The sequence below is a fragment of the Chiloscyllium plagiosum genome, chromosome 30 (genome assembly GCF_004010195.1).
Source record: "Chiloscyllium plagiosum isolate BGI_BamShark_2017 chromosome 30, ASM401019v2, whole genome shotgun sequence".
In the NCBI taxonomy this organism is placed as follows: domain Eukaryota; kingdom Metazoa; phylum Chordata; class Chondrichthyes; order Orectolobiformes; family Hemiscylliidae; genus Chiloscyllium; species Chiloscyllium plagiosum.
Window position 1 is genome coordinate 42,118,901 of NC_057739.1, and position 17,644 is coordinate 42,136,544.

At 44.8% G+C, this 17,644-nt stretch overlaps 1 protein-coding gene across 1 annotated transcript in view; it reads left to right on the plus strand.

Annotated features, from left to right (window-relative positions):
- Positions 1-17,644, plus strand: part of col27a1b (collagen, type XXVII, alpha 1b) — a 551,847-nt gene that overhangs the window by 69,503 nt on the left and 464,700 nt on the right. Inside the window, exon 3 of the mRNA XM_043719710.1 lies at positions 13,435-14,885. Coding sequence (XP_043575645.1) covers positions 13,435-14,885 — 1,451 coding nt within the window. The remainder of the gene's footprint in view (positions 1-13,434; positions 14,886-17,644) is intronic.

Below are 17,644 nucleotides of genomic sequence, written 5' to 3' on the forward strand. Positions count from 1 at the left end.
GAGGTAGGGTGGGAAGAGGTGTAATCCAGGTAATTGTGGGAGTTGGTGGGTTTGTAAAAAAAGAAAATGTCAGTGTCAAGTCAGTCGTCATTAATGGAGATGGAGAAGTCCAGGAAGGGGAGGTAGGTGTCAGAGATGGTCCAGATGAATTTAAGGTCGGGGTGGAATATGTTGGTGAAGTTGATGGACTGCTCAACTCCTCGCGGGAGCACGAGGTGGCGCCGATGCAGTCATCAATGTAGCGGAGGAAGAGGTGGGGAGTGGTGCCGGTGTAACTACAGAAGATCAACTGTTCTACGTAGCCAACAAAGAGACAGGCATAGCTGGGGCCCATGGCTACCCCCTTGATCTGGAAGAAATGGGAGAATTGAAAGATACCAACCAGCCTACACTGACCCTCCAAAGAGCATCCTTCCCAGACATGGGATGGTTAGCACTGCTGCCTCACAGCGCCAGGGTCCTGGGTTCAATTCCAGCCTTGGGCGACTGTCTGTGTGGAGTTTGCACATTCTCCTCGTTATCTGCGTGGGTTTCCTCCGGGTGCTCCGGTTTCCTCCCACAGTCCAAAGATGTGCAGATTAGGTGAATTGGCCATGCTAAAATGCCCATAATGTTAGGTGCATTAGTCAGCGGGAAATGGGTCTGGGTGGGTTACTCTTCAGAGGGTTGGTGTGGACTTGTTGGGCTGAAGGGCCTGTTTCCACTGTAGGGAATCTAATCTCAAAACTCTGCATTTCCCATGGCTAATCCACATAGCCTGCACATCCCTGGACACTATGGGACAATTTAGCATGGCCAATTCACCTTCACAGCTTTGGACTGTGGGAGGAAACCAAAGCACTTAAAGGGAGCCTACACTGTTCAGGGGAGAATGTGCAAACTCCATGCAGACAGTTGCCCAAAGGGTGGAATTGAACCCAGGTCCTTGGTACTGTGAGGTAGCAGTGCTAACCACTGAACCACTCTATTAGCTGATTGATAGGCCTTTGTTAATGAAAATTAGTTATCTCTGGCAAAGCCAGAATTTGCTGCCCATCCCAAATTACCCTAGAGGTGATGGTGAGCTGTCATCTTGAACCAGTGTCTTCCATGTGTGGGACTCTTAAGGAGGAAGTTCCAGGATTTTGATGCAGCGACGGTGAACTAACAACGATGTATTTCAAGTCAGGATGGTGAGTGGCCTGGAGGGGAACTTGCAGGGGGTGGTTTTCCCATGCATCTGCCACCCATGTCCTTCTAGAAGGAAACAATAGTGGGGTTTGAAGGTGGTGTCAGAGGAGATTTACAGGATTAACTGCCTCTATAAATTGTGGATTAATTTACTGTTTCTTCTGCAGTTTTTGAGATTTGAAGGCAAATTCAATGCCCACAACTAAATTTCAGTTTGATTTATAGTCACACACTACTTAGAGAACACCCTTCCCAGTGAACTCCTGCCTCTGTTTCCAGGCAGTAGGTGGCATTGGGCTGCAGTGTAGAGGTGACACTATATGTAATGCTATGTGCCATCTCAAAATGCAATCAGTGATTGTAGTGAAAGCATGAATGAATTCCCACTGCACCTTTCTTACTTTCACCCTAAGTACTAGCATAGAAATAATTTGAGTTGAAAAGTCCTGCATGTAAAGTGAATGTCTGTTGCTGTTTTGTCAGCCAATGTGGAAGGAAATGGCAATGTTTGCAGGGAGAACAAGTCACAGATGTCTGAAATGGCAAAAAGCTTTATTTCCAAATACTAATTTGTTGTTGCAGATTGCATATAACATGTTAAGCTTTTAACCTGGTTCTCCACGATAGACTGCATGCCAGTTGCACTCACCGAATTAAACATTGCATCAATTATCAAACCAACGATTCAAATCTAATTTAAGAACCTCCACTTTATTTTGAGCTAAATTTGTTGCTGGATGATGTGAAAGAGGGATTTCCTCAGCAGATATTGCACAGTTCGCTGCCAAATCCTGACACCTGACAGATGTATCTGAAACAGATTCTGAGTGAAGAGTGTTTCTTATTATATTCTTTATTGCAGCCAGAATGTTACACAGTGCAGGGTGGAATACAGAAGTGGTACAACAGAATTAATTCTGAATCTAGTGCTGTGGTATGCCGTTTGACTTAAAAAGCATATATGTAAACTGTGACATTATTATCTGGATTGTGCTCAGAGATTGGGTCCTTGAGAAATCTTATTTGACTAATTAATCCTAAATCCTAATTAATCGTCTTTGGGTGAGTTTTGCTTCATTGAATGAATGATGTATGCTTATGTTCCTTGAGCACCAGCGATTGTGTTCACATGGAGATTAATTTCCCTTGGACTTTGATCCTATCAATATCCGGATTAAAGCGGGTCTGGATTTCTGACTCTCCTGGTGCCCTTTATCTATGGGATGTCCAACTGTGTGTTAGAAACTCCCCTCTGGAGAGACAAGTTGCCAATTAAGAATACGTTAGGCAATTTTGGCAGGGATTTCCAACTGGAAACATGGGTGCCCTGCATTCCACTGGCATCCCAACGTTGCCAGTGAAAGTGGCAATCGAAGAACTGACTGGCAAAGAGAAGAGATTGCATGAGTTACTGAGGCTTCACACCTGCTTCCTCGCCCGAGTGAGAGGATTTTGAGAACAGCGCTTCCTCTGACAGCTTTCTTTCACCACCTTGGAGTCGATTGCAGCCTACATTGCCTGTGACGTTCACGATGTCGGGGCTCTATGCATCTGATCTCCAGTTTCTAGCTGGTGATTGATGTTGGTTCAACATCGCAAGCTCAGTACCAGCTGCAGCTCTGCCAGAGAGAGGGAACCTGAGCTCAACCCTTTGGGCTCCCAGGCAGTGATGACCGCAACATGGATTATATTGGCAAGGCATCAGCTCCCTGAATATACCTGAACATCCGTGGTCTGCTCGAAGAGAAACTGCTGTGTCCAAGTCAACTGACCATGGCTCCTGAGGCAGCACCTTCCAACCATCTCGAATGACAAGGACAGTAGGTATATGGGAACACCACCATCTACAAGTTCCCCTTAAATCCACTTAAAGCATGGGGAGCAATGAGACCCAAGATACAAACAAGGAAGAAGAGTAGGCCTGCTCCCCCATTCCATAAGATTGTGGCCGATCTGATTGTTAACCTCACCTCTACATTCCTCCAACATCCCCTGATAATCTTTTACCCTCCTTGCTAATCAAATATCAATGCACCTCAGCCTTCAAAGTATCATTCTGCATCAGCTGCCTTTTGAGAAAGAGAATCCCAAAGACTCTAAATGCTCTGAGAGAAAAAAAAGATTCCTCATCTCTGTCTTCAAGCTGCCTCCAGTTGAAAACATGTGGCACGAAGTGACATTCCCCCAATCAGTCATGTTGCTCAACGGTGTGTTTTAAACAAGTGCAGAGGCCTCCCCACCTTCAGGATGCACCAGCTGCACTTCGAGACTAAGCGAGTCTGTGCATTCTACAACAGACTGTATCGGGGGGGGGGGGGGGGAGGGGGGGGATCTTCATGATCCCAGCATAGTGCCCCATTGGAGGAAGAGGTGAAGCCCATTCTCACTGGGACACCAGTGGCAGTTTCAAAAGGCATGTGGCAGGGTTAGGTTCCACCTGGCAGCCAGCTTGCTGACCCGATACAAAGCAGTCAAGCTTCCCTTCCACGTAGCATCATCAATCAGCTCTGAGCCCTCTCCGTACCATTCATCATAAATGACACTTGCCCCATGACAGGTAAAATTAGGAACACAGTGCAAGCAAATTATATTCAGACAGACTCAAAAATTAAACAAACTTAACAATCTAGAATTGTGTTTCATTCCCACGGGTATATCCTTCGAGTGCCAATCTTTATGTTTACTTTTGCTGCTACTGCAAACTGTGTGGTTTCAGTCGAGTGGGAGCGAATCACTCCCATCCTGCCTCAATGGCTGAACTGCTGGTAGCTGACATGCCCTGGGTTTCAGAGTTAGTGAGGGGCTCTGGCAGAGTCTGTCCCTGCCAAGCCCTCCCATGTTGTCCTTTGGGTTATAGGACACTGATTCAAATGACAGGCTGGAAAATGTAGGTCATGTAGCCGGAATCACCACTTTCATCTTCCCTTTCGCAATCTTTTTAACCACTCAGCCGCATTTCCCTCCTAGTGATGAGGCAGTGGCATGGTGATGATGCGACTGGGCTGTTAATTTGACCAAATGCTCTGGGAAAGTGAGTTCAAAGCCCACCTCAGCAGCTGGTAGCAATTAAATTCAAGGAATAAATCTGGAACTGAAAGCTAGTGACGGTAACTATGACAACTGTCATCAATTGTCAAAAAAAATCTATCTACATGGCATTTTAGAGGTGTCTGCTGTCTTTCCCTGATCTGCTCTGTGTGTAACTCTAGATGCATAACAAGGTGACCCTCAGTTCAAGGGCATTTAGGGATGGACAACTAATACTGACCTCAGGAAGGAATAAAGACAGTTAATGAGCTGGAAAGCACTTTACACATTGATTTTGTTTGATTTGATTTATTATGGTGGACTGGTTGGGCCGAAGGGCCTGTTTCCACACTGTAGTGAATCTAATCTAATCATCACAGGTACCGAGGTACAGTGAAGAGTATTGATTTGCATGCTAACCAAACATGAATTAGAACTATAAGACAGTGAGGAGTTATTATGTAGACATTATGTAGATGATCACATTTCACAGGCTGTTGGCATCAGTCAACATGACTGAGTGTTCTATGCCAAGTGGCTTACATTTTATTCTTTCATGGGATATGGGCATCACTGGAAAAGCCAACATTTGTAGCCAATCCCTCATTTCCTTTGGACTGAGTGCTGTATTAGGTCATTGCAGAGGGCAGCTAAGAGTCATGTGTCAATGACATTATAAGACTATAAGACATAGGAGTGGAAGTAAGACCATTCAGCCCATTGAGTCTACTCCACCATTCAATCGTGGCTGATGGGCATTTCAACGTCACTTACCCGCACTTGCCCTGTATCCCTTAATTTCTTGCGAGATCAAGAATTTATCAATCTCTGACTTGGAGACATTTAACGTCCCGGCCTCCACTGTGCTCAGTGGCAATGAATTCCACAGGCCCACCACTCTCTGGCTGAAGAAATGTCTCTTCATTTCTGTTTTAAATCGACCCCCTCTAATTCTAAGGCTATGCCCATGGGTCCTAGTATCCCCGTCTGAGGGAAACAAATTCCCAGCGTCCACCCTTTCTAAGCCATGCATTATCTTGTAACATTCTATTAGATCTCCCCTCAACCTTCTAAACTCTTACAAATAAAATCCTAGCATCCTCACCATTCATCGTATGTTAGGTCTACCAGTCCAGGGATCATCTGTGTGAATCGCTGCTGGGCCTGCCCCTGTGCCAGTATGTCCTTTCTGAAGTGTGGGGCCCAAAACTGGACACCGTATTCTAAATGGGGTCTAACCAGAGCTTTATAAAGTCTCAGTAGCACATCGCTGCTTTTACATTCCAACCCTCTTGTGATAAATGATAACATTATTTGTTATTACATAGAATCACATGGAGACCAGACAAAGTTAGGATTCCCTGCACTAAAGGGCATTCATGAACAAGATGATAGTCATAAAGCTATTAGAAATGGGGATCACCTTGTCAGTGACTTTTCATTATCACCTAGCTTTCCAATTGCAGATTTATTAACTGAATGTTAATTCCACCAGCTCCCAGATATTCACCAGATCATTAACGTGTGCCTCTGGATTACGACACCAATGATATTGCCACTGTATGCTCCATCTTTGTGACATTTAAATCTTCCCATCAGTTAGCTGGGTGTCTCCTATCTCTCTCTGTCCAATGGCAAAGCATATTAAGGCTTAAAACCAAAAAAAAACCAGAAATTGGAGGAGAAACTCAGCAGGTCTGACAGCATTTGTGCAGAGAAAGCAGAGTTAACATTTTGTCTCCAGTGTGATGCTTCAGAACTGAAAAAGTTCAGAAACGTTTTACAAGTTCAATGCTAGGATTGGAGGGTTTGAGCTATAGGGAGAGGTTGAATAGACTAGGGCAGTTTTCCCTGGAGCGTCAGAGGCTGAGGGGTAACCTTATTGAGGTTTATAAAACCATGAGGGGCATGGATGGGTAAATAGACAAAGTCTTTTTCCCTGGGGTAGGGGAGTCCAGAACTAGAGGGCATAGATTTAAGGTGAGATGGGTAAGATTTAGAAGGGACTGAAAGGGCAAACGTTTCACACAGAGGGTGGTACATGCACAGAACGAGTTGCCAGAGGCAGTGGTGGAGACTGGTACAGCATTTAAAAGGCATCTGGATGGCTATATAAATAGGAAGGGTTTAGAGGGATATGGGCCAGGTGCTGGTAAGTGGGATTAATGTAGGATATCTGGTCGGCATGGACAAGTGGACTGAAGAGTCTGTTTCCTTGCTGCACATCTCTATGACTCAAGCTGAATCTTCGCCAGCAATTTCTGTTTTTATCTTTTTTGGATCTCCAACATCCACAGCTCTTTGTTTTATTTTATACTAAGGCTTAACCGCCGTCCAGGTTTGAGTTGACCCCAGGTTTGTAGAAGGAGGCCATTTAGCCTGTCATGTCTGCACCAGCTCTCTTCTCAGCTAATCTTACTCTGTCACCATTTCCCCAGCAAATCATTCATCTTCAGATCATGATCCAATTCCTTTTTGCGAGCTGAGATTAAATCTGCCTCCGTCGGATTCCTCAGGCTGTGTTCTTGTTCCTAACCACTCGCTGGGTGAAAAGGTGTCACCTCTTGTTCTTTTGTCCATCACCATATGTTTATGCCCTCTGGGCCTCAACCTTTCTGACAAAAGAGATGGATTTTCATCTGTCTCAACCCCTCATGAATTTAAACATCTCTGTGAGACCTCCTCTCAACCTTCTCTCTACAGACGACAGTTAAAATGGTTAAAATGCCCTCCAGTTTCTCAGTGATGAATATTGTGAACCATTTGCTGAGGGTGATGGTGGAAGCAATCAATACTGCCTCGTTCTGAAGCAAATGAAATAAATTACGTTATTTTCTGAAAGACATTGGTCAGTAATTTGAGTTCTGCCGTGTGGTGATTGACGGAGACTTGGAAGGAAGTGGGGAACTTTGGACCAGTGGATTCCAAAACTCTCCATCACTGGTATATTTCAAGAACAATTACTAGGTCTGTTGTTGAATAATTCCTGTGGTTAGTCAATAATTCCATTGCTGTATTATTGTGTCAAAGCCAATTAGTTAGACCTCAGTATGTCTTCCTTTAGTAGTTCATTGGTTCTGATATTGAAATCTCCGGTTCAGCAATATGACCTTATCACAGAGGTTGTATCATGACTACAGTAAATAATAATCTCACTGGTTTTGAGAAAACTAAAAGGACTCACTTCCAACATTCATTGTTGCTTTCTTCAGAGGAACATTATGAAAATATAAGCTTAGAGTTCACTGTGGTCTAGATTTGTGCAAAGTCAACACATCTGCATTATATTCATTTTTACAGAGACACAGTGTCAAAGTCCTGTTGCATCTCTATGTCAGCTTTGGACCAGATAATCATCAGCCTGTTGTCTTTCCCTATAAATTGGGGTTCCCTTTGAAGTTAAGTGTTTTGCATCCCGGTCCTGATGAGCTCAAGGCAAAAAGTTTCCATTTTGTGCGTCGTTTTAGCATGCATTTATTTTTGTCCTGCTGCTTTAGTGAATTCAGTGATGCAGATGTTAAAGGAGGAATTGCAGTCATTTCTTGGCTTTGTCAGGACGTCATGTTCAATCCGTTCTGATTGCATGGATTCCATTGTCAGTTTTAATCATTGCAGCCATGTTTCTCACTGACGCTGCAGTTTCCTGTGCATGGCCAACACCTGTCAGTTCGCATTGCGATATGTTTTCAGTTAAAGTAGGAGGGTTTGCAATGGCGCAGAGTCAGGGCATACCGTCAATCAGTGATAACTACTGCATGTAGGAAGAACTGAAATGGGAACAGGATATAGAGGGGTGACTGTGACATCACAATGGATGAGTAATTCAGAAGGATGTGGAATCCTGCCTTAGTAACTGGTGGAAATTTAAATTCAATTCATAAATCTGCCACACTAATCTCAGTGATGACCAAGTACCACAGATTGATATGAAAACCCCATTGGTTTACCAATTCAGAAGTCACACGACACCAGGTTATAGTCCAACAGGTTTAAAAGCCTGGAGCACTGCTCCTTGGTCAGGTGAAAAGGCAACGTTCTGAAAGCTGGTGATTTCAAATAAACCTGTTGGACTATAACCTGGTGTTGTGTGACTTCTGACTTTGCCCACCATAGTCTAATGCCGGCATCTCCACATCATGGTTTACGAAAGGTCTTTGGGTCTAAAAAAATCTGCCATTCTTACCTGTGATTCCAGACCCCACAGCAATGTGGTTGACTCTTAATCTGGCCTCTCAGGATCGCTGTGAGATTCAGTCTTTGCATCAGTCTAAAAAGTGAATTAGTAAAATGATCAGGTTCCTGGCAGGGACTGTACTATGGGAAAGTCAATTGCCAAGACTGGATCACCATCTAGCTAAAAGGCGGAAGTGTGGAGAGATGGAAAACAAATTGGGGCCCTACAGAGGGAAATAAGGAGGGAAAGCAGATTGGGAAAAAGAATCAAACTGTTTAACCTTTCGAGCAATTAACAGCCTCTTCTAATCCAATTCTTCCTCTCTTAATTCTAAATTAGAAAGCAAATTTGTTCTTCAATTTGTAAGTTGTGCTTAAATTGCAATAAAGACCCTCATGCTCAAAATATTCAGGCTGGCTTTCGAATGATTAGCGCTGTATTTTCTGACATGCTCTTGCACTATTTCTGTATAATACAGATTCAGTTATGATTAAAGAAGGATGTGGTCTGTAGGGAGAGTGAGATTGTAATTAAAATGTTTTGTTTGGAACACCAAGACAAATTGAATTCTGTGAGGCAGCTGACCTTAATTCTGCCCATATGTTGCAATACCCACATGACCAAATCTGCCATTTGTTGATAGCTCGAGACACGAGTTTGGTGGTTCAACTCCATGTCATCTCTCGTGTGTCAAGTAGAAGGTTTACCCAATTTTGTCTCTGTATGTTCTTATCAGCTGCATTTGGCACGTAGAGATCTAAAATATGCAATGTATATAAGGATATAAAGGAACCAGCAAACGCATCATGCATCTATGGGTCAGTTTTTGTGCAACATCTCCATCACTGCGAGTTGTGCAGTTTAATTCAGAGCCATTGAACTGCCTGTGTCCCTTTTTCCATCGACATTTTTAATCTTTCCAATGTCAGCAGGGAGCCAAGTGTCTCTCCAGCTTACATTAAGATTTAACTGTCCAGTGAACAGAGGTTGTCACAATTACAAAAGTACATGTGCACATTGTGTTGTGTTTCTATTGCCCAGGTGGCAGTGAACAGTTTAATTTGGGGTTTTGTGATTCTTGAAACAGAAACTGGTCTAGCAGTCGTGGAACCATTACCCTGAAGGTCTGTATCCATACGTAGAATTTGAATGAGTTCCGTAGCCGTGCATTGACGTGGGCCTTCTTCCCAACACTGTATCTTTTTGTTTTCAAATCCCTCCCTGATGTCACCTATAAGGCCATAAGACACAGGAGCAGAAATTAGGCCATTCGGCATATTGAGTCTGCTCCACCATTCAATCATGGCTATTAGGTGTTACAACCCCGATTCTCCTGCTTTCTCCCCAAAAACTTTGGTTCCCTTAGCAATCAAGAACTTAGCTATCTCTGTTTTAAATATACTCAATGACCTGGCCTCCATAGCCTTCTGTGGCAATGAATCCCATAGATTCACCACTCTCTGGCCGAAGAAGTTTCTTCTTATCTCTGTTCAAAAGGGTTTTCCCTTTACTCTAAAGCTGTGCCCTCGGATCCTCCAATGGATCTCTTGCCAATGGAAACATCTTCCCAACATCACCTCTGTGGTCTCCTCCAGCCTCGGTAACTCTCTGGTTTCTGCTGCATCTTCATCGCTTGGGCCACAAACTTTGTTTTCACATTCCTCCATGGCGTTGTTGCCATTCCACCACCTGTCTCCCCTACCATCACCGAAATCTCTTCCAACCTTGAGATCTTAGCTGTTCTCCAATTCTAGCCATCCCCAAAATCCTTGCAGATTTGGAACACTACTCATTACAGAGTCATCTAAAATTATGGGTCAAAAAAATTCAATAGTCGCATCTCTTGCTGTTAACTGATGCACAAATTAATCAAACTTTCCACGAAGATCAGAGTAAGGCATATTTAATGATTGAACCTGTTGACCTGTGGGGCTAATAATGTGATGATGTACCCATTAATTCAACTTTGCGATCTGGGTGTCACTAGTGGAGCCAGTGCTTATTTTCCACATTGAGAAGGTGGCGGTCAGCTCCCTTCTTGAACCACCACAGGCCATATGCTACAGGCTCTCCCACAGCACTGTAAAGGAGGGAGTTCCAGGAGTTTTACCCAATGACACTGAAGGAACAGCAATATGTTTCCAAGGCATGGTGAGTGGCTTGGAGGAGAACTTGCACATATCTGCTGCACTTGTCCTTTCAGATGGTAGAGGTCACAGGTTTGGAGGCTATTTTAGGAGTCTTGACAAATTTCTATTTGTTTACATTAGATTCAGCTCCAGGGTCCATTCAATCAGCATCTTTTCCTATTGTCATATAGCTTAGTATGATCATTTGAAATTTGGAATCTTGCATTTGGCTTGATGAGTGCAAGATGGAAAAACTTCAGCAATTCTGCTCTCTTTTTCAACAATGTTTATGTTTATTTTATACAGTTTTTTAGCTCCATTATACTGAAACAAGATGCTCTAATTGGCAAATGAAAATGGTAATAGTGAATTTATTAAACTGGTGTAAATTGATACTGGAGCCATGATTTAATTAGGCACTGATTCAGTGTTGAAGCTTTTGGTAGGGTTTTATTTTGGAGCACATTGGATTGAAACCAAATTGGAAAGGATCCAATGTTTAATGTGCAGTACAACCAGGGTTTTATTTTCCTCCTGTAGTTTGTTCTCTTGGCTCCATTACATAACTTACCTTGAAAAATGGTCTGTTTCCAGTCATGTTTGAAACCAGTGAGACTGCACTAGATCAGCTGTCTTGAACGCTCCAACACACACAAACACTGAAGGTTTTCTCTCTTTCTGAATTTTTTTTCAAATCATGAATTCTCCAGTTGCTCCTAAACTGTGGCCAAGGTAAATAGGGAAAAAATAAGACAGGGGGAGAATTTTGATTATATGTTTTTAGGAAAAAAGGTAGTCTGAGGTTACGATTTTCCTTGGCTTTATGAGACTCAATGGTGTGATCAATTGTCTGAATTCTAAACAAATGCAGTCTTCTTATAATGGGAACTCACTTTCACTTCTTCAGATAGTTGTTCAAAGGTTCAATGAAAACCTCTATAAGCACAAGACTGAGAATAAGAATGTTAGAAGAGGAGAAAGCTTTCCATGAAAGGTCATTTGGATCCAAGCCAGTCCATGAAACGGATGAGCAAGACTTTTGAGTTCATTGACTACTTACAGTCTTACAACTCCTTCCATCCGAAGTGTCCAAGTCCTTACATTTTCTTTTTTTTGTATCCAAACATACTATCACACACAACTGAACAGGTTTTAAACCATAAGACATACAAGCAGAAGTTAGGCCATTTGGCCCATTCTGTCGAATCTGCCATTCAATCATGGCTGATGGGTTTCTCAACCCCGTTCTCCCATGTTCTCCCCATAACGATGAAAAACCTACCCATCTTTGTCTTAAATACATTCAATGACCTGTCCTCCACAGCCTTCTGCAGTAATGGATTCCACAGATTCACCACCGCCTGGCTGAAGAAGTTTCTCCTTATCTCTGTTCTAAAGAGACGTCCCTTTACCCTGAGGCTATGCCCTCGGGTTCTAGTCTCTCCTGCCAATGGAAACATCTTTCCATTGTCCACTTTGTCTAGACCATTCAATATTTTGTAAGTTTCAATTAGATCCCCCCTCATCCTTTCAAACTCCATTGAGTATCGACCCAGAGTCCTCAAACGTTCCTCATATGTTAAGCCTTTCCTTCCTGGGAATTTCAACCACCACATCACTGTGACTTTTTTTTAAGCTACGAACCACCACTAGTAACCTAACGTTACTTAATAACAGTGATGAGCAAGGAGGGTTCTGAGGTTTAGTTTTGAAAGAAGAAACTCTCAACATTCATGACTAAACTAGAGAGATCCGTGAAGTAAATGGAAAGAAAGAGGCAAGATTTGCATTTATCTAACATCTTTTGCAATGTCTCAAAAAGTGCAATCCTGGCAGTGAATACGTGACTCTGGAAAGGCAACTTAACCAAAACAAATGAGAAATGTGACTTGAGGAAATTATTATTTAAACCAATTTGCATTGTAAACTATTATTGGCCCTTGACATGGGTCTGGTGCTTAATATAGCAATGTTCCGAGTACTTCAGGAACTGTCCAATCTGATAAAGTGAGCGAAAGAATTGCTTGTGAGAGAGTTGAGCTGCCGAGAAACATGACTTCATCTGGCCTTCACCAGTCTGCAGGATAATGACCTGTACTATTGAAATGCTCCCAGAAAGGAAATGAGCAGATTTACAAGGATGTTGCTGAGACTAGGGGGGTTTGAGCTATATGAGGAGGCTGAATAAGCTGGGGCTACTTTCCACGGAGGATTGAAGGCTGACAGATGACTTTTTGAAGTTTTATAAAAATGAGAGGCATGGATAGGGTAAATAGACATGGTCTTTTTGTCAAGGTAGGGAAGTTCAAATCTAGAGGGCAAAGGTTTAAAGTGAGCAGGGAAAGATTTAAAAGGGACGAAAGGGGTAACCTTTTATGTAGAGGGTGCTGCGTGTATGGAAAAAGATGCCAGAGGAAGTGGTAGAGGTTGGTACAATTACAACATTTAAAAGGCATCTTGGGAGTAGGAAGGTTTTAGAGGAAATGGGCCAAATGCTGGCAAATGGGATTAATCAGTTTAGATTATGTGGGTGGTTCAGTGGTTAGCACTGCTGCCTCACAGTGGCAGGAACCCACCTAGCCTCTGGGTGACTGTCTTTGTGGAGTTTGCATATTCTCCCTGTGTCTGCACGGATTTCCTCCCACAGTCCAAAGATATGCAGGCTAGGTGGATTGGCCATGGGAAATTGTCCCATCGTGTCCAGGGATGTGCATGCTCGATGGATTAATGATGGGAAAAGCAGGTCAAGGGGTGAGTCTGGGTGGGGATGCTCTTCGGAAGGTGGGCATGGACTCGATGGGCCAAATGGCTTGTTTCCACACCATAGGGATTCTGTGATACCTTGTCAGCAGTGTGCTGGATAATCCTGTGTGTGCCCAAATGAGATCTTTGTGTGGACTGAGTTCTTACGTCCTTTCTCGTCTTATCTTTCAGATGTGGACATTCTCCAAAGGCTGGGCCTTATTGGGAAAAAAGCACAAACACTGGCATCGCCATCTTCCATGACGTTTCGCTCTGTTCCTCAGGGGGTCATTCCTTTTAAACTGGGCGTCATTCTCACACCGAGAGCTCGCATCAAAGCACCTGTAGCAGCTGTTATCCCTGCCTCCTATGGCACTAACCTCACCCTCGTCCTGAGCGTGTGCTCCCACCGTGTCAACAATGCTTTTCTATTCACCGTCAGGAATAAGAGAAAGAGACTGCAGCTTGGCATGCAGTTCATTCCTGGCAAAATCATTGTGTATGTGGGACACAAACAGTCTGTCTATTTCGATTACGATGTCCACGATGGCCAGTGGCACGACATGGCCATCACCATCAGAAGTCGAAAGGTTACTCTATATACTTCTTGTGGGAAGAATCGCACTCATGCAAATTTGCATTTCAAGAAAGAGGATTCTTTGGATCCAGAAGGTTCCTTTCTTCTGGGGAAGTTGGACCAACACTCGGTGCAGTTCGAAGGAGCTGTCTGTCAATTTGATATTTATCCCTCCGCTAAGGCAGCTCATAATTATTGCAAATACATCAAGAAACAGTGCAGGCAGGCTGATATTTACCGGCCGAACCTCCTCCCCCTCCTCCCTCTTTTGCCGCCTTTCCCCAATTCCTCTGCCCCGTCTCCTTCTCCGTTGACGCTGCGGAAGAGGAGCGGACCGGCGAACAGCTTCAGCGAGAGCGTGGCTTTGCTGGGCCTGGCCCCGACGTCGCCGAATCTCAGCCCCTGGACCGTCAGGCGGACGGCGTTTGGCGCCACGGCCCCGCCCGCTGTGCTCCCCATCCAGCAGCAGCAGGCCGCGACCACCATCCGTCCGAAGCCGCTGAGATCCACTACCCCCGTCCCGAGCGTTGGGTTCCTCCAGCTGACCCCTCACGCCGAGGCCACGGCGCCCACCCCGGCCAGATCCACGGGGAAGGGCAGCACGACGTCGGAGAACCAGCAAGGGCTTCCCCGCCGAGCTCCTGCCGGCGCAGCCGCAAAGCAAGACTCCAGAGGGAGGGCCACGCCCACTGGGCACGCGACGGCGACGCCTACTTGGCACGCTAGGGCCACGCCGACTGGGCACGCTAGGGCCACGCCTACTAGGCACGCGACGACCACGCCGACTGGGCACGTGCCAGCACCCCCTCCAACTGCCACCGTGCCGGCCACGCGGAAGACCGAACGCCAAACCGCCAAGACCTGGAGGCCTGCCTCGAAGGAAGCAGTGGGCCGGGAAACTGAGCCAATACCAGCCACAACGCCATCGTACCCCAGAGTTACCTATAGCGTGGTGTCGGTAACGCCTGCTGCCACAGATGGATACCAGACCTTTGGGATGGAAAGCTTTACTGTTGACCCGATGCTTCAAGGGCTCCCAGGTATCAAAGGGGACCCAGGCCCAATGGTAAGACTCCTTTATCTCCATTGAACGTCGAATGAGGGCCTGGCTCCTAAGTAGTCACATACACATTTGTTTCTGAAATGACCACTACGCACAACAGTTAAACACTCAAATGAAGCAAAACACTGCTGTTGCTGAAAATATAAAGCATATGAATGGCTGTAAATTGGGAGAGGGGAGTGTGCTGGGGGACCTTGTGCACTAGGTGTGCAGGCGCAGCAGGCGGTAAAGAAGGCAAGCAGTATGTGGGTCTTCATTGCAAGAGGTATCAAGTACAGTTATTACAGTTGTACAGGGCTTTGGTGAGGCGGCCGACAATATTGTGCACAGTTTTGGTCTACTTTTCTGAGGAAGGATGCACTTGCTCCTGAGGGAGCGTAGCGAAGCTTCACCAGGCTGATTTCGGGGATGGCGGGACTGACATATGAGGAGAGCTTGACGTGGTTAGGATTGTTTTCACTCGAGTTCAGACAAATGAGAGGGGGATCTCAGAGAGACGTATAAAATTCTGACAGGATTAGACAGGGAAGCTTCACCAGGCTGATTTCGGGGATGGCGGGACTGACATATGAGGAGAGCTTGACGTGGTTAGGATTGTTTTCATTCGAGTTCAGACAAATGAGAGGGGGATCTCAGAGAGACGTATAAAATTCTGACAGGATTAGACAGGGTAGATGCAGGAGGATGTTCCCGATGGTGGGTGCGTCCAGAACCAGGGGTCACAGTCTGAAGATTCAGGGTGGACCATTTACGACAGCGATGAGGAGACATTTCTTCACCCAAAGAGCAGTGAGCCTGTGGAATTCATTATCACAGGAAGTAGTTAATGCCAAAACATTGGATGTATTCAAGAGGCGGCTAGATATAGCACTTGGGATAATTGGGATCTAAGGTTATTGGGACAAAGTAGGATTCGACAGTTGAGTTAGACGATCAGCCATGATTGTGATGAATGGTGGAGCAGGCTCGAATGGCCACCTCCTCTATTTGATGTTTCTATGTTTCTCTGTTAAACGTAAAGAGTACTGGAGAAACTCAGCAGCATGTGTGAACAGAGTTCATGTTTCAAGTGCAGTCTGACTCTTCAGATTTCTGAGGAGGTTCTGACAGTTCTGAAGAAGAGTCACATTGGACTCCAAACATCCAACTCTCTCACCACAGATGCTGCCACATCTACTGCGTTTCTCCAGCAATCTGTGTTTGTGTGATAACTTGCAACAGTGTGTGCAGGTACAGGTTGTTCTGCTGTAATGTGGCAGGCAGCGTTTGAGGAGTAGGAGAATTGATGCTTCGGACAAAATCCCTTCATCAGGAATGAGTCTTGTGAGCCGAGAGGGTGGAGAGATAAATGGGAGGGGGTGGGGCTGGGAGAAGGTAGCTGAGAGTGTGATAAGTAGATGAAGGTGGGGTCATGTTGATAGGACAGAGAGGAGGGTGGAGTGTATAGGTGGGAAGGAAGATGTAGTGGTAGGAAACCGGTTTCCTCATTCCCCTCCTCCATGCCTTATCACAGGTCCGTCCAACTCAGCACTGCCCTCATGACCTGTCCATCTTCCTTTCCACCTATCCACTCCACCCTCCTCTCTGACCTATCACCATTACCCCCACCTCCATGTTCCTATTGCACTCTCAACTACCTTACCCCAGGCCACACCTCACCCCCATTTATCTCTCCACCCCTTTGGCTCACAAACTTCATTCCGGATACAGGGCTTTTCCATGGGTGCTCCCTGACCTGCTGTGCTTTTCCAGCACCACACTCTCGACTTTGATCTCCAGCATCTGCAATCCTCACTTTTTCCAGCTGTAACATGACATTTGTGTTCCTCCGTGACCTCGCAATATAGAAAATCAGGCTGTAGATCGCTAATAGAAAATCGCTTTACCCATTCTGTAGAGAGTTTGTATTACCCAAACAACATCCACAATTCGTCAATTGTGTTACAGCTAATTTGCGCTGATGAAACACACATTACAGCAGAACGACCTATAGACTGTGTCCCAATCCGCAGGGAGCAAACAATGATGACAGCCAACAGCCATCAAATCTAAGCAACAAATACGAAAGTGAAATCTGGCAGGTGCTGGACATCTGACACAAAAATACGCTGAAGATAATTTTGCTGCTGTAGTTATGTCGGAATCGCAGTCTTATTGACATAACTAATCAAAATGTGGAGATGCCAGGGTTGGACTGGGGTCAGTAAGGTCAGAAGTCACATGACACCAGGTTATGGTCTAACAGGTTGATTTGAAATCACAAGTTTTCGAAGCATTGTCAGTTGACGAGCTACTTCACCTAACGAAGGAGCAGTGCTCTGAAAACTTGTGATTTCAAATAAACCCATTGGACTATAACCTGGTGTCATGGGACATCTGACTATGAATACTCAAGTCATCGAGCTGAAACATTAACTGTTTCTTTCTCCACAGATGCTACCGGAGTTTCACCAGCACTTTATTTTTATCGGCCTCAACCATCAAATCCAAATAGGCCACTGACAGATAATAAATAAGAAGGGAATAAGCTAATCTAATTACAAAATATGTTTTGGAGAATTGGTTCCTCCACTAAGCTGAACCCACTGTTGAAGATCATAACACGACAAAAGTGGTAGCAAATGTCAGAAATTGGTTGAACTTGGCAAACAGTTTTGGTGTTTAGAATATACCAAACATGAGCCTTTCACTGGAAACTAGGATTTGATTTTGTTGGATTTCGAGAGATATCCCCCTCTCAGCTGAAGACACACTCCAGGGTA